The sequence below is a fragment of the Hipposideros armiger genome, unplaced genomic scaffold (assembly GCF_001890085.2).
Source record: "Hipposideros armiger isolate ML-2016 unplaced genomic scaffold, ASM189008v1 scaffold_371, whole genome shotgun sequence".
In the NCBI taxonomy this organism is placed as follows: Eukaryota; Metazoa; Chordata; class Mammalia; order Chiroptera; family Hipposideridae; genus Hipposideros; species Hipposideros armiger.
Genome location: NW_017731721.1, coordinates 1,258,102 through 1,271,337, shown reverse-complemented (window position 1 = coordinate 1,271,337; position 13,236 = coordinate 1,258,102). Strand labels below are relative to the sequence as shown.

Genomic DNA, 13,236 nt, shown 5'->3' with positions numbered 1-13,236 from the left:
CACCACACTGCTTCTTTACAGAGCATGGGCAGTGGGCGAGCCTGGAGCACCCTTCTCCACCACATACCACACTCTTGCTCCTATAGCCATGCACAAAGAGCCTGAACTTAGAAAATCTGAAGCCAAGGTCCCACTCTGTCATTTATTGACAGTGCGACCTCAGACAAGCCACCCAATACCGCTGCACCTCAGTTTCCTCATCTTTCAAATGAAGATATTAACATCTTCCTGCCCCCCAGAATTATGAGGATCACATCAGCTGAAGTAATTTGTAAACTGCAAAGCGCGACTGTGAGAGATGATTAATTTTGCTGCTATGTGCTCTGCATGCGACCGGCGGTTTCCCGCACACAAGCGCTCTCCCATAAGCCACACAAAGCAAGCTGCGTGCCCAAGTGCACATCCACACTCATCCACTTCACACTCTAGTCTACATCCACATTCTCCCACTCTCAGACATTCACACAGAGGGGCACGTGTGTGCTTCCACACATGGGGCACACATGCCGCGAGTGTGTCATGAGGGAGTCTGAGTTGGCTGCTGTCCATGGTCAAGGCCACTGCAGCAGTCTCTCCCCTAGGGATGCGCTCAGCCTGACATGATGATGCGACACACCAATTAGACACACACACACACACACACACACACACACACACACACACACACTAAGCTACACATCCCAACCTCCCACGTCCCCAGGACTGCCAGCCACATCCAGGGGTGCAAGTGAGAGCCGTGGGAAAGGATTTTCTTTCCAAGAACTCGTAGGAGCTCAAAAACATCACAACGTACCCTCGCTCTCCCTTGGGAATGGCCTTGGAAAGGTTGGAGTGGCAGAATCTCTGTCCGTAGTTTCTTAAGGGAACTTCCCCTCAAGGTGAATACACAGCAGTTTCACGCTCATTTTTAACTTTTTCTGTGAGGAAGAGGTCTGATCCATGTGTCCAGGATGGTTAATATTGCACATCCATCCTACACGTGGGCCGGGGTGGGCTTAGCCAGAGTCCCAGAGGCTGAAGGAGGGGCTGCCCCTTGGCAAAGAATAATTTAACAATCCACTTAGAGCCCCCTTTCCTCACAGGAAATTGGACCTAGAAGCTCAGACATGGAGCAGATGGAACTATGCCCAAAATAGGACCCAGGAGTCCCAACACCCAGCCTCATCCTCCACCCAGCCTAGGCACCACTTCTCATTCTTGCCGTCTTCTCTCCAGTTTTGCATCCCAGAATCTCCATACAGGGGTCCTGACTGGAAGGTTCTCAGCCAAAGGGTAGAGAGAGGCTCCTTAAGAGGCCAACCTCAGACACATAGTGAGGGAAGGCTTGAGCCCAGGGGACCTGGCCAAAGGTAGGCAATGACCCTTGCTGGATTGGGTTGGTCATCAGCTGGGGGAAGTTGGGTGAGGGAGACAACACACATTCTATAAAATTGGAGTTTCTGAATAGCTGAGCTGGGCTGGGGAGATTGGCAGGACTCTACCTAGATGTCGAAAGTCCTCTCATCCTGGTACCTTACTTCTTGCTCCAAAAGCTTCTGTTAGTACCACCCACCCTCTCAGCTCTGAGCTTGCTTCCATACTACGCCTAACTCTAAGCTCCCTGAGGGCAGGGACAGGGTCTATCTGTTCACCACCCACTCTGGCACCCAGCATGGGCCTGGCACTTAGAAGGGGCTCTTTCTGCGACAGGAATGAATCAAGTGGAGCTTGAGGGGCCTAACCCCAGCTCCTCCTTCCTAAAATTCACCCTTCCTCACCCCTCCCCCAAAATGGAAACTGTCTTCCACAAAACTACAGCATGCTCAGAAGCAACCCTCACCCACAGCAGAACCTTTCCCCCATCTCTGCAAGCCTCTCCTCTGCTTCCTAGACACACACCAGGTGCAACAGGGCCATACCTTCCAGTTACCCACAGGTCGGGGCAGGAGAAAGGCCCAAGGCAAGGAGGTGCTCCTCCTCCCCACCCCTCCACTCCCTGCTCTGTCTGTCCCCAGAGGCACTTAGTTACTTACATCAATTCCCTATTACTTTAGCCAACAGTCCGGAGATCAATTAACTTAGAGTAGCCTCTTAGCTGACAGCAGTCTGGGAGAGGGGTGGAGTCAGAAATGGCAGGGGAGGAAAGAGGAAGAAGGCAAGGAGGTGAAAGATTAAACTGTTACCCAAAGGGGTGTGTGTGTGTGTGTGTGTGTGTGTGTGTGTGTGTGTGTGTGAGTGTGAGCACGTCCAACCTAGGGTCCTGTGGATTCTCGCCACTGGCTCTACTTCAGTGTCCTCCCTCCAACCCCAGGCCCTTCTCAGGGAGGGAGAGAAGGGAAGGATAAGGATAAGGCTGGGGCCGGCCGAATGGCTCAGTTGGTTAAGAGCTCGCTCAAGAGTTTGAGCTCTGAGCAACAGCGGTTTGAGGCCAGCCCGAGCTGAGCAGCCGCTAAGCTGCCAATAGGTAGCAGGATGGCTCAGCTAAAAAAAAAAAAAAAGGATAAGGCTGGACAAGGTATCCAACAACCCCTAGGGCAGGAGTGCCTCTCCATCAAAGCTAGCCTCTCCACTCCAGGCTCTCCCTTCCTCAGTAATCTGTGCCTGCTCCCCTTTCGGCGCCCCTACTCCCTGCTCCACCACACACACAGGAGGGCTACCAGGCCTCTGGGTGGGGCTGCCCACGACCCTCCTTCCTCTCTCTGGGTGGCAGCCGGGGCAGTCTTTCCCCTCAGCAGCCCCTCCACTCCCTACCTAGCTGGAGGGAACAGACCCAGGTAGTAATGTTGGGCCCGCCTCAGGGACTCCTGGTCTGAGCTGCTCTGGGGTGGGGTATATGGGTGCGGGGGATACCAGTAAGGGGCAGAGCTAACCCTGGGGATAAGGAAGCTTCTTGCTAGTCCTGGCTGTCTCTGGGACCTGCCACCCCAGGCTCTGCTTGTTTTAAGATGACCTCCCCCTCCCCATCTGGGTCCCAGAATAACCCACCTACACCCACCTCTTATATCAGTATCTCACCCCCCATCCCCACCCCGAGATGCTCCAGAAGATTCCTGTCCTCTTCCAAAATCTCAGTGGGGTTTCTGTGTCCCCCCTCCTTGTTTCATGTCTCCTCTGGGGGATTCTTGCCCTGACTCAGGGTCCTGGGAGACTCCTGTGGGTCCCTCAGGGATTCCTGTCCTCACATCCTGGTTCCCCAATTCCACCCTCTCCTGAAGGAGAATGCTATCCCCACTACATACCCACCCTCAGGATTCCCAGTCTCTGACCCCTCCCCCTTCCTTCTCTTCCAGGGTCCAGAAATGAATATCCGCTTCTCTCTCCCCCAGGCAGAAGCTCTGGGTCTCAGCTGGAGGAGGAGGTGGCATAGGGCAGACTGGGCAACCATCTGCCAGCCCCCTCCCCTCAGTGCCTTTCAGCATTCCAGCCACATTGGCGCTCCCACTGCCAGGGACAGATAAGGTGCAGCTGGAGGCTGGCACCAGCTGCAACTGTGCTCACCCCCCCCCAAACCCCACGAGACACCAAGACACTGGCAGACAGCTGCACCCCGTGGAACCTCTGCCCTGCCTTGGACTGACTGGCCTTGAGGTGGGGTGGGAGCGTGGAGCCTCAGACCCTGTTGCCCTGGCAACCTTTCCCTTCCCCACCATGAAGGGAAAGAGGTGGCCAGGGCAGAGGGTGCCTTGTGTGTAGGTCTCTGGTTGCTCTTTTGGTAGCTCAGGAGAGAGCTCCTGAGGTCTTCCCAACTAGGCTGCTGTGGGGATGCTCTCCCCATTGCCCTCTGCCTCTTCAATCCCAAAGTTTTCAACCAATTCTTCTCAGATTTAGCCCATTTCCCCCTATTCACCCCCATTTTCGCAAGCTGACTTAGCCACAGCCGGGAGGTGGACCCACCAAATACCTGTGACTACCAGACTACCCCATGAGGTTGAGCTGGACTCAGAAGCACGTCTAGGGAGTGCTTGTCACTGCAGACCCCCGCCAGGGGGGTTGGGTTTTTGACGGAGGAGAGTATACCATTCCAATGTCCCCTGAGCTGCCCTCCAGGAGCACACACACCCTCAAACACACACACTCAAAGCACCCTCACATATAACCTCTCACAGGTTGGAGAGGGTTGCCCTTGGAAACCTGCATAAGAGTGCACACATGCCTGTGCACACTATATTTTGCAAACACTCTGAGACAGGGCTTGGACCCGCAGTTAAGAACCTCTGCTTATGAGGTGGCAGAAAGTGCCAAGATGGTGTCGCCTAAGCTCTGACCAGATAGACAGGTGTTTTCTGTCAGTGCCATATCTGTCTAGGTGCTAGACACACACCTTTTGGTCTAGCAGAGGATGGCAAGGATGGAGAGGCAGATGTTAACTGTGAGGCCAAGGAGGGGAGAGAGAAGGTGGAGCATCAGCCAAGGAGTGTCTGCGCCCCTTAGCACAAGGGAGCTGGAGGGGCATGCCAGAGCCCTTCTGCACTAGGGAGATGTCAGACGTGCACTCACGACCAAACTCCCATCGTGTAGGAACATCCCTAAGGTAGAGTTCCTGACATGGAAAGGGTCTGGCAGTGAGGTCAATCAGAGGGGGTAGAAAGAGGGGCAGAGACGTCTGGGTCCAGCCAGATTTGGGGTCAGGTGTTTGACATGGGCTCAGAAACGGCAAAAACCTGGTCTTCTCTGACAACCCAGAACTAAGAAGTGTCAGTGTTGGGCCTGCAGGTTCCTAGCCTGTATATCTCTCCCCCCAGCAAAAGGAAGAACTCGGATTGCTCCAGAACTTTCTGAACCAATCATATTTCCATCTAATTGCTTAGAATTGTCCCCTCAGACAACATAGACCAGTCACATTCCAGTATCTCCATTTCCATGAACCACTTGGAATCTTAGCATCACCACTTGGAATCTTTCTGGACATGAGGGACACATGGAGCAACTGAACACTTTTTATGAGCTAACTATACCCCCATTTTATACCTTAGCACCTTCCCAGGTTGAGCCCAGCAATTCCTTCCCTCCGCCAACACTATAAACCATCCAAGTTAATGAGTTTTCTCTATTTTTCTTGGTGGGTCCTTCTGCTTGTGTGTTGGGTACGTTGGAGAGGGGGACTCTGGCTTTCACTTCCACCTTCATCTACAGTTCTACTACTCTTGGAAGCATAGTTGGTGAGCCTGGGAACCCTTTGGTCTCAGGCTCTGGGGAATCCAGGACTCTCCGGTTTTGAGGAAGGAAAAAAGGGAAGAAAGTGGTCCTTGCATCACAGTTAGCTCCCCATCAGCTTGGCTCAGCAAGGAGTGTGGTCATGTAACCTTTGTCTGGTAGATTTCACAAAGGCCCATGAAACTGGTCCGCAGAGCAGGACTTAAAAAGATTAGGAAGTCTTATGTAAACTGAGTAGGAAAAAACAAGCCTGCCCATGGCTCCAACCTTTTTGCACAAACAAATACAGTTCATGCTCCCATAATGCTAGGAGGAAGCAAGCAAGTGTGTGTGTGTGGGGAAACGGGCAGGGAGAAAACGGAGGCTCTACGAGTGGAGAATTGGGGGCAGGCATGGAGAGCAAGGAGGTCCTAGGGGAGACTGGGTTTTCAAAGAGCAATAGCCAGAATTGGAAGTGGACACGATGACTCCAGGGTCAGCAGTATTAACCAAAAAAGCACACTGCATTAGGACTTAATGAGATACGTGTTCTAATCCTGAATCTGTCACTAACTGGCTATGTGAGCTCAGGGCAACTCATTCTACCTCTCCGAGTCTCACTTTGTGCATTTTTAAAATAGAGATAACATGGCTATTTATCCAGGGGATTGAAGGAGAGGCTAGAAAGCATTCTGAAGAGTTACAAGCATTGTCCTCTCATTTGGTGTTATTTTTCATACATGGCTCCAGGTCCTCTCGTCCCTTTCTAGCCTCTGTGTGATTCTAACCCCTCAGGAACCTGTATGACTTGCCCAGAATCACCTGGCACATGAGGTACCAGTCAGTTCCTCTAACCCTCTCTGGGGTACTGGCTTTGAGATAGCCCCATCTATGGGGGTGGTGAGCATCTGTGGGGCATCTCCATTTTAAGAAGTAAAGGGAGTCTCAGTTCAGTCATGACTGTGTACTCAGATTATCACTCCTTCCTCAGACCCTGGCTCTATGCTCTTGCTCACAAGGCGGTAACCCAACTGGACAGTGTACGTGTGTGTACGTGTGTGTGTACGTGTGTGTGTGTGTACGTGTGTGTACGTGTGTGTACGTGTGTGTGTGTGTGTGTGTGTGTGTGTGTGTGTGTATGGCACAGAGGGAATTATAATACCTGTCTGGCTATTTAAGAGAAAGCTTCCCTTAACTTCTCATGTTTCACAATGCTTCTCAAGCTTTAATTCGAATCACCTAGGGATCTTGTTAAAATGCAGATTCTGATTCAGTAGGTGGGGTGGTGAAGTCTGCATTTCTTTCAAGCTCCCAGGCATGGCCCTCAGACCTCATCTGAGTAACAAGTCTGCCACTCCCCCCCACCCCCTGCCAGCTCTGACACCTGTGGCCCAGAAAGTGTGCTTGATGGGGTTGGGGCTATGCCAGGCACACGCGTGCCCTCTTCTCCCCCCTCCCCTCAGTCGTGTACTGTGGCCTCTCTTTCTTGCCATCATGGACACACCGCTGAGGCTGCCGCCCTCACACAGAGCAAATGCACCCCTATGCTGAACAAAGTCCCCTCCTGCCACAAGAGAGCCCCAGGTCCACACAGCTTCTGTCCCAGGGTAGCCAGCAGCATGAGAGAGCCACCTCCTCCTTTGGGGGCTGGGCTGACTCACACCCCACACCAGGGCACTCACTCACCACCTTGAAGTCTTCTGCGCTGCAGACCTCCCCCCGGAACTGGCAGGAGAGCAGCATGTCTCGAATGTCATGCCCCGCGCGGTCGTAGAACTCGCGCATGTTGAAGGGCTTGGGCTTGAAGCTGCGGAAGTTGGCCTTGTCCTGCAATATCTCCAGCTGCTTTTCATCTGCCATCTGTGTGTCGGGTATCTCATACCTGGAGCCCAGGGGTGAGCAGCGCATGCATCAGCATGACCTTCTGTTCCTGCCTCCGCCTGGCCTCCAGTGTCCCATACCCAATTTCAAGGGGATGGGGGGAGGACAGCATCCAGCCCTGGGGAATCAGGCCTGGGCATAGGCACAGAAGAGAGCAGGGCATGCCCCATGGGATCTGAGAAGATAGAAGGATCTGCAGTGGTTGCCCAGGGGCTGGGCATCTCAGCACATGGGTAAGGGTGGGGTGGCAGAGAGATCAAGGTGGGAGCTACAGCTTTTATGCTGTAGTCTCTACCCTTTAAAGGTGGTCTGCCTGTATTCCCCAAGTGAGGAGAAGGTCAAGACATAGTGGCTGGAGGGTGGGCAAAGGTCACTCCAGAGAGGGTGGTGATGTCTCACAGCTCAGGCTGGGTAGGGGCAGAGCTGTTTTGGACTATGCTGGGATCAGAGATTGGGTGCCCTTAATTGGGTGCTCAGCAGTACCCCAATTCCTTTGCTGTGAGTGGCAGGTTAGGGAGGACTGGAGGGCAGGGTTGTCTGGGCTTTGTGGGGTTAGAGAGGCAAGCACCCTGATGGGGTGTCCGAGAGCTGGGATGCATGCAACTCTGGGAGCCTGGCTAGGGAATGGGTGGGAGCCACCCACCTGTTGTTGAGCAGGGCCAGCAGCTCCCCAGCATGGTACAGGTCATTCTTGGAGACTTGGCTAAAGCGGAACTCGTTGAGGTTGCACAGCGTGACGGCCGGGAAAGTGAGCTGGGAGGCAGCCACCTCATCAAGCTTGGTGACGTGGTGGTAGTTGAAGTAGTACTGCACACGCTCGGTGCACACACACAGCAGCACAGCCAGCGAGCCCAGGAAGCACAGGGCCCAGAGCGCCCGCTTCAGTGACAGCCGCTCGTAAGAGAAGATGTGGGCCAGGCCGTGCAGCGTGGAGCTGCTGGCGAAGGCCTGGATGCTCACTGGCTGGACGCCACCCACCTCCTCCTCCTCAGCCTTCAGTTCCATCCTGGCCAAGGGTATCCTGGGGGAGGAGGATGAGGGAGTCTGTCATTGTCCTGGGAGGAGAGTACACATAGGGTCCCTCCAAATGTGTCCATCTGAAATTCCCATCACCAGGGGTCACTGTCTCTGGGGCAGGAGACTTCCCTGGTGTGCCAGCCCAGAGGTGGCTGGGACACACTGCCTGAAGAGGGTTCCTCCAAATACAGGGGCTAGGGGGCAGCTCAGGCCAAGAGAATGCTCTCCCAAGGAAGCTTCCCGGTCCAGGGGAGACCCCAGATGTAGTCATCCGAGGGCAAGAGGGAAGTCCCAATGTTCCTACAGGCAGGCTCAGGAGTTCCCTCCAGATGTGAGGTCACTCTGGGACAGGAATGTCCACCCCATCCTGGAGATGAAAACTCCCCCAGATAGGCTGAACCCAGGATCAGGAGCTCCTGGTCAAGGGTGTACCCAGGATTGGACTTTTGCCCCTCCACACCCCCAGCTAAACCTGGGCCAGAAACCCCCCAGGGAGGTGGGGAGGGGCCCAGCCTGAGTCCTCACCTGCGGATGTCTCTAGTTTTCATAACCCGAAGGCTGTATGTGTGTATGTTTGGAGTGGAGGGTAGAGGGCAGCCCGAGGTGGATGCATGGGGGGGCGCGGTTCCCTATGATAGCAAGCTGTCCCCGCCCCGGACGCAACCCTCCCCCCTCCAGTCCAGCTTCTCGACGCAGCCAGATCCCCTACTCGGCCCCCGCCCCCCTCCCCAGACACCGAGCGGCCCCAGCAGCTGGGGAAAGCGAGACGGGAGCAAAGTCCCGGCTTCGGGGTGCTGGGGAGTCCCGCAGCCAAAGGCGGGGGCATCTGAGACCCACCTGAGGGGGCTTCGGGAACCCGGCAACCGGCGGCGGGTCCTGGGGCACGGGGTCGGACGCGGGCTCAGCGCCGAACGGTGGAGGGGCGCATGGCCCGGAGCCGGAGCCGGCGGCCGCCGCGGCACGCCGCGCTGAGCCCTGCAGGGAGCGGCCGGCCGGGCCCGGCTCTCCTTGGCTGGGTCCGCCCGCCCTCCCTCCCGCCCGCGCGCGCTCGCTCGCTCGCTCGCTGGCCTCGGCTCGGTCCGCCCGGGCTCGGCACGGTGCGCGGTGCGCGGTGCTCTCAGCCCCGGGATCTGCAGGGATCCATCGTCCGGCCGGGAGGCGGCGGGAGGGGAGGCGAGGGGGAGGGGAGAGGGTGCGCGTGCGCGCCTACGAGTGTCTGCGAGGGTGTCTCCGGGCCGGTGTGCGCGCCCGGCCCCCGGACCTGGGAGCGGGACCCAGGGCTCCCCGGCTACCTCGCCCCCTCCTCCCGGCCGCTCTCGGCGGTGTTGCCTCTCTCCGGTCCTGGAGCCGTTTTCCTGCCCGCGAGGCCCTATAGCTTGTGTGTGTGTGAGACTGTGTGGTGTGGTGTGTGTGTGTGTGTGTGTGTGTGTGTGTGTGTGCGCGCGCGCGCGCGGGTAGGAGGGTGTCTGCCCTCAGCGTCCCCCACCCCACTCTGTCTCCTTCGGATCGATGCTCCTGCCTCTTGCTGCTGCTTCCTCTGGTGGCACACACGCGCGTGCACACACACGCAAGCTCCTAGTCACACTTGACTGATTCAAGCACTTGCCCCTGTGGAGACACAGACGCACATACAGACCAGAGTCATACCACATCAGTCACAGCCACACACACACTCTACAGACACCCACACGTCCCAGAGGCCTGGCCCACAGGACAGGCACCCAGGAGCTTACACATATTCACCTGTTCTTATCCCTGCTCCTCCCCACCTACATGTGACATGAACACACATGCCCATTTGTAAACAAACACATAACCTTGGCCACTCAAATCCCATCCTTGTAGCCTTGGGCTTGCGGGGGGGTGTGGGGAGCGTGCTTGCAGCCCCTCATTGCCAAACCTCTAAAGAAGCAGAGAGAAGGAAGGAGAAATAGCTAGAGGTCAAGGGAATCTGGACAGAAGAAACAAGGAAAGAGAAGAGAGGGTGGTGGGGTGGGAAGGGTGGAGGGTTAGGCCGGTAGGGGTTGGCAGGATGAGGAAGGGGTGGAAGGGGGAGCTGTACTCAGGGATGGTGCAGAGTTCTGGGGCACTGAGCCCAGGCCTGGAGGCTGCTCCTGTAGCTCTCACCTCTCTCCTCTCCCTCCCTCCTCCTCTCTGAGAGGCCTTGGGGGGCCCTCCCTATCCAATTAACAGAGAAGGAGCAATCAAAGGGAAGTTGTTAATTTGCTGATGCTCATTAGGGGCTCTTAGCAAGGAGACTGTTGAGGTCTGATGGTGTCAGATAATGAGGAGGGGGTGTGGGGGACCAGAATTCTATCCTTCACTCCGCTAGTAGGCTGGTGTAGTTCTAGGAGAAGGAGGGTGAGAGGTGTATTCTCAGGGCTTTAAGTTAGAAGAAAGAACCAGTAATGAGAAGGGGCTGGCACAGTTGGATAAGATGTTGTGAGGGGTTGGGGGCAAAGGGGCACATGGGAAGCCAGGAAGGGGGGCTGGAGATCCCACGAGGAAGTGTAGGCTTAGGACTGTGGAGGAGGGAGAGTGGGATCCGTTTACTAGGGGTCTGGACATGGTGCTTCCAAAAGGAAGGGAGGATCTTGGGTTCTGGTCTTGAGCTGGGGAGCTGTCCAGCAGCACCATACGGCCTCAGAGGGCTGCCATGTCCTTAGGTGCCACTGGGTGGCAGCACTCTCTCAGATTCTTAGAATCAACCCAAGGGGGCATTTGGGAGTGGGAATTCGGCTTGGGAGGGCCTCAAACAGAGACCCAAGGAAGAATTGATCAGAGTCTGATTTAATTCCAAGTGTCCTGAGGCGGGACCATCTTGAAGCATCTGTAATTCCCCTAACTCCCCACCCTCGCAGTCTGAGTGACACATGAAGCTTCTTGAAATGGCTGCAAATTGCTTCAGTCACCTGGGATGTTACTGAGGGAGCAGCGGGGGTGGAAGGGAGGTGATGAGGTGAGGTGGAGGCAGGCAAGGACTGATTGAGGCCAACGAGCTGCCTCAGGAGGAGTCTGGGGGAAGATAGGAGATGTGAATCAGGTAATCTCAGCTCCCAGACCTGGCCCTGCCAGTCATTAGCATGGGCAGGTCCCTTGACCTCTCTGAGCTCAATTTCCTCATCTGTAAGATGGGGATATTTATTTCACAGGCATTTCTGAGGATTACCTGAGCTAATGTATAGAAAGTGCTAGGCACATTAGCTTGTACTTAGTAAATCCTCAATAAGTAATAACTATTAGTATTAGCATTGGTGTTTGGATCCAGTGGTAAGACCACCAGTGCAGCTAAATCAAGGCAGAGTCTGACAGTGGTTCAATGCAGGCTGAACAATTGAATCATCTGGGGAGCTTTTTGAAACGCTGATGCTGTGGCCCCACTTTAGACCAATTAAATCAGAATCTGAGGCTAGGGCTCAGATGTCCCAGCATTTCAAGATCCCTAATATGGAGCAGCTGGTCTGGAGAAACCTTGCTCTTCAGAATCCATGGGTTTGAATCAAGGCTTCCTATGCAGGACTCCCCAGGCTTAGAAGTTCGTTTTCTTTCTTTCTTTTTTTTTTTTTTAAAGATTTTATTGGGGAATCAGGGGGAGGGGAACAGACAAGTTGCTGTTGCTTTGCTCTTCAGTCTAGTTGTGGAGGACGTCGCTTCACTGGCCCAAGCTGGCACCATCACTGCGCTCTTCCCGGGCGAGGCAGATCAGTCGCCAGCTTCTGGACGGCCGCTCATGGCGGCTGCTGGCCGCTCACGCTGGCTGCCGGCTACACACGGTAGCTTATGGCAGCCCACTGCAGCAGGGGACTGCAGCCCATGCCGTAGCCAGCAACTCATGGCAGCCCAGCTCCAGGTTGAGCTGTTGTTCAGCATCTTAGCTGTAGAGGGCAGTGTCACTGGCCCTCATATGTGGGATCCGAACCGGGGCCCCCCAGCATCCCAAGCCAGTTCTCAACCAACACGCCACTCGGCCGGCCCTAGAAGTTCTTTCTTATGTACAACTCAAGTCCCTCCTGCTATTGTTTCCTTTTTATTTGAGGCCAGATGGATCCCTGAACACATCCCCGTATCCCTGCCCTGTATATTTCAGTAAACCTCCACTGAGGCTTTTCCTGTGTCAAGCCCCAGAATTGGCCCTGAGGGCATGGTAAGGAGTCGCATAGTCCCTGCCTTCAAAATGTGTTAGTGTCAAAGAAGAGATAAGATAAACATGTTGACAATTGACTCTAGTGCAAAAGCCAAGAGTGAAATTGAGGGATGGGCCAGGGCTGCCAGCAGAGGGGCAAGTCAACCTGACTGGGGTTGGTGGTGCAGGAATGAGGAAAGGGGAAGTTGGCTTTAGTAAGATAACACTGGAAGGACCCAAGGACTGTGATTAGTGTCCCACTGTTCCTTCTGCTTCTTCGAGCCCTCTTGTTCAGATCATGACATATTCTAGCTCCTTCAGCCTCTTCCCAGCTTCTTGTCCACACTTCCCTCCTCTCACTGGCCTCTGCAGCTCCTAGACCTTAGTCTCCTTTCTCTCCTGGGGCTGAGAAATACGCCTGGGGATATTCCTCCCTCCATTGCCATGAGGCACCTGGCCAGGACCCACCCAAGGTTTGGCATTGTGCTGACCAGATTAAAATTTCACCTTTGTCACACCATCGCTGTGTGATTCTAGGCAAGTTACTTACCTGTCTGAACTTTACTTTCTCCACGAACCATAAGATCTGGCTAATGCCCACAAGAACGAAACAAAATACGCCTAGTAAACAGTAGGTGTTCCATCAATAGTGGCAAGCATTATTTTCATCCCCAAAAGGCTGATAGGGGCAAATTCCCCATGGACATTTCTCTTGCAGATGGCCCCATCTGCTCTAGGTGCAGAAGCACCCTCCAGCCTCTCAGAGACAGGGAGGAGAGGGGAGGGCAAAGGAGGGCGAGGCCCCCTGGGACTCCCAGGAAGCTCTTCTCTGCTCCCCCGTGCGTGAAATCACATGCTCCCCAATCTGTCTGCATCCACTTCATCTGCCAGCTCAGCAAATGCAGAGACAATTAAGGAGTTAATTAGCAGGCGGGTGGGAAGGGGCTGTGGACTTGAGGCTGATGGGACCTATCAACACACCCTTCCAGGCTCCACATTGCCCTGTGACCCTCCTCATCTTCCCCTGCTTTCTCTTTTCTGGTCCTCATGCTCCTCTTACACTCCTCCCTCATTTCTCTGTACCTTAGCGCCCCCCCCCCCAC

General features: G+C 55.0%; 1 protein-coding gene across 4 annotated transcripts in view; it reads right to left on the bottom strand.

Annotated features, from left to right (window-relative positions):
- Nucleotides 1-13,236, bottom strand: part of ASIC1 (acid sensing ion channel subunit 1) — a 44,037-nt gene that overhangs the window by 15,628 nt on the left and 15,173 nt on the right. For 2 of the 4 annotated variants that reach the window (XM_019662310.1, XM_019662311.1), the window contains exons 3-4: nt 7,637-8,014; nt 6,799-6,994 (exon numbers count right to left, since the gene is read on the bottom strand). In XM_019662310.1, the coding sequence (XP_019517855.1) occupies nt 6,799-6,994; nt 7,637-8,014 (574 nt within the window). Of the gene's footprint in view, nt 1-6,798; nt 6,995-7,636; nt 8,015-8,847; nt 9,560-13,236 lie in introns of those variants that run through there. The other 2 variants (XM_019662316.1, XM_019662315.1) reach the window with 2 other exon arrangements.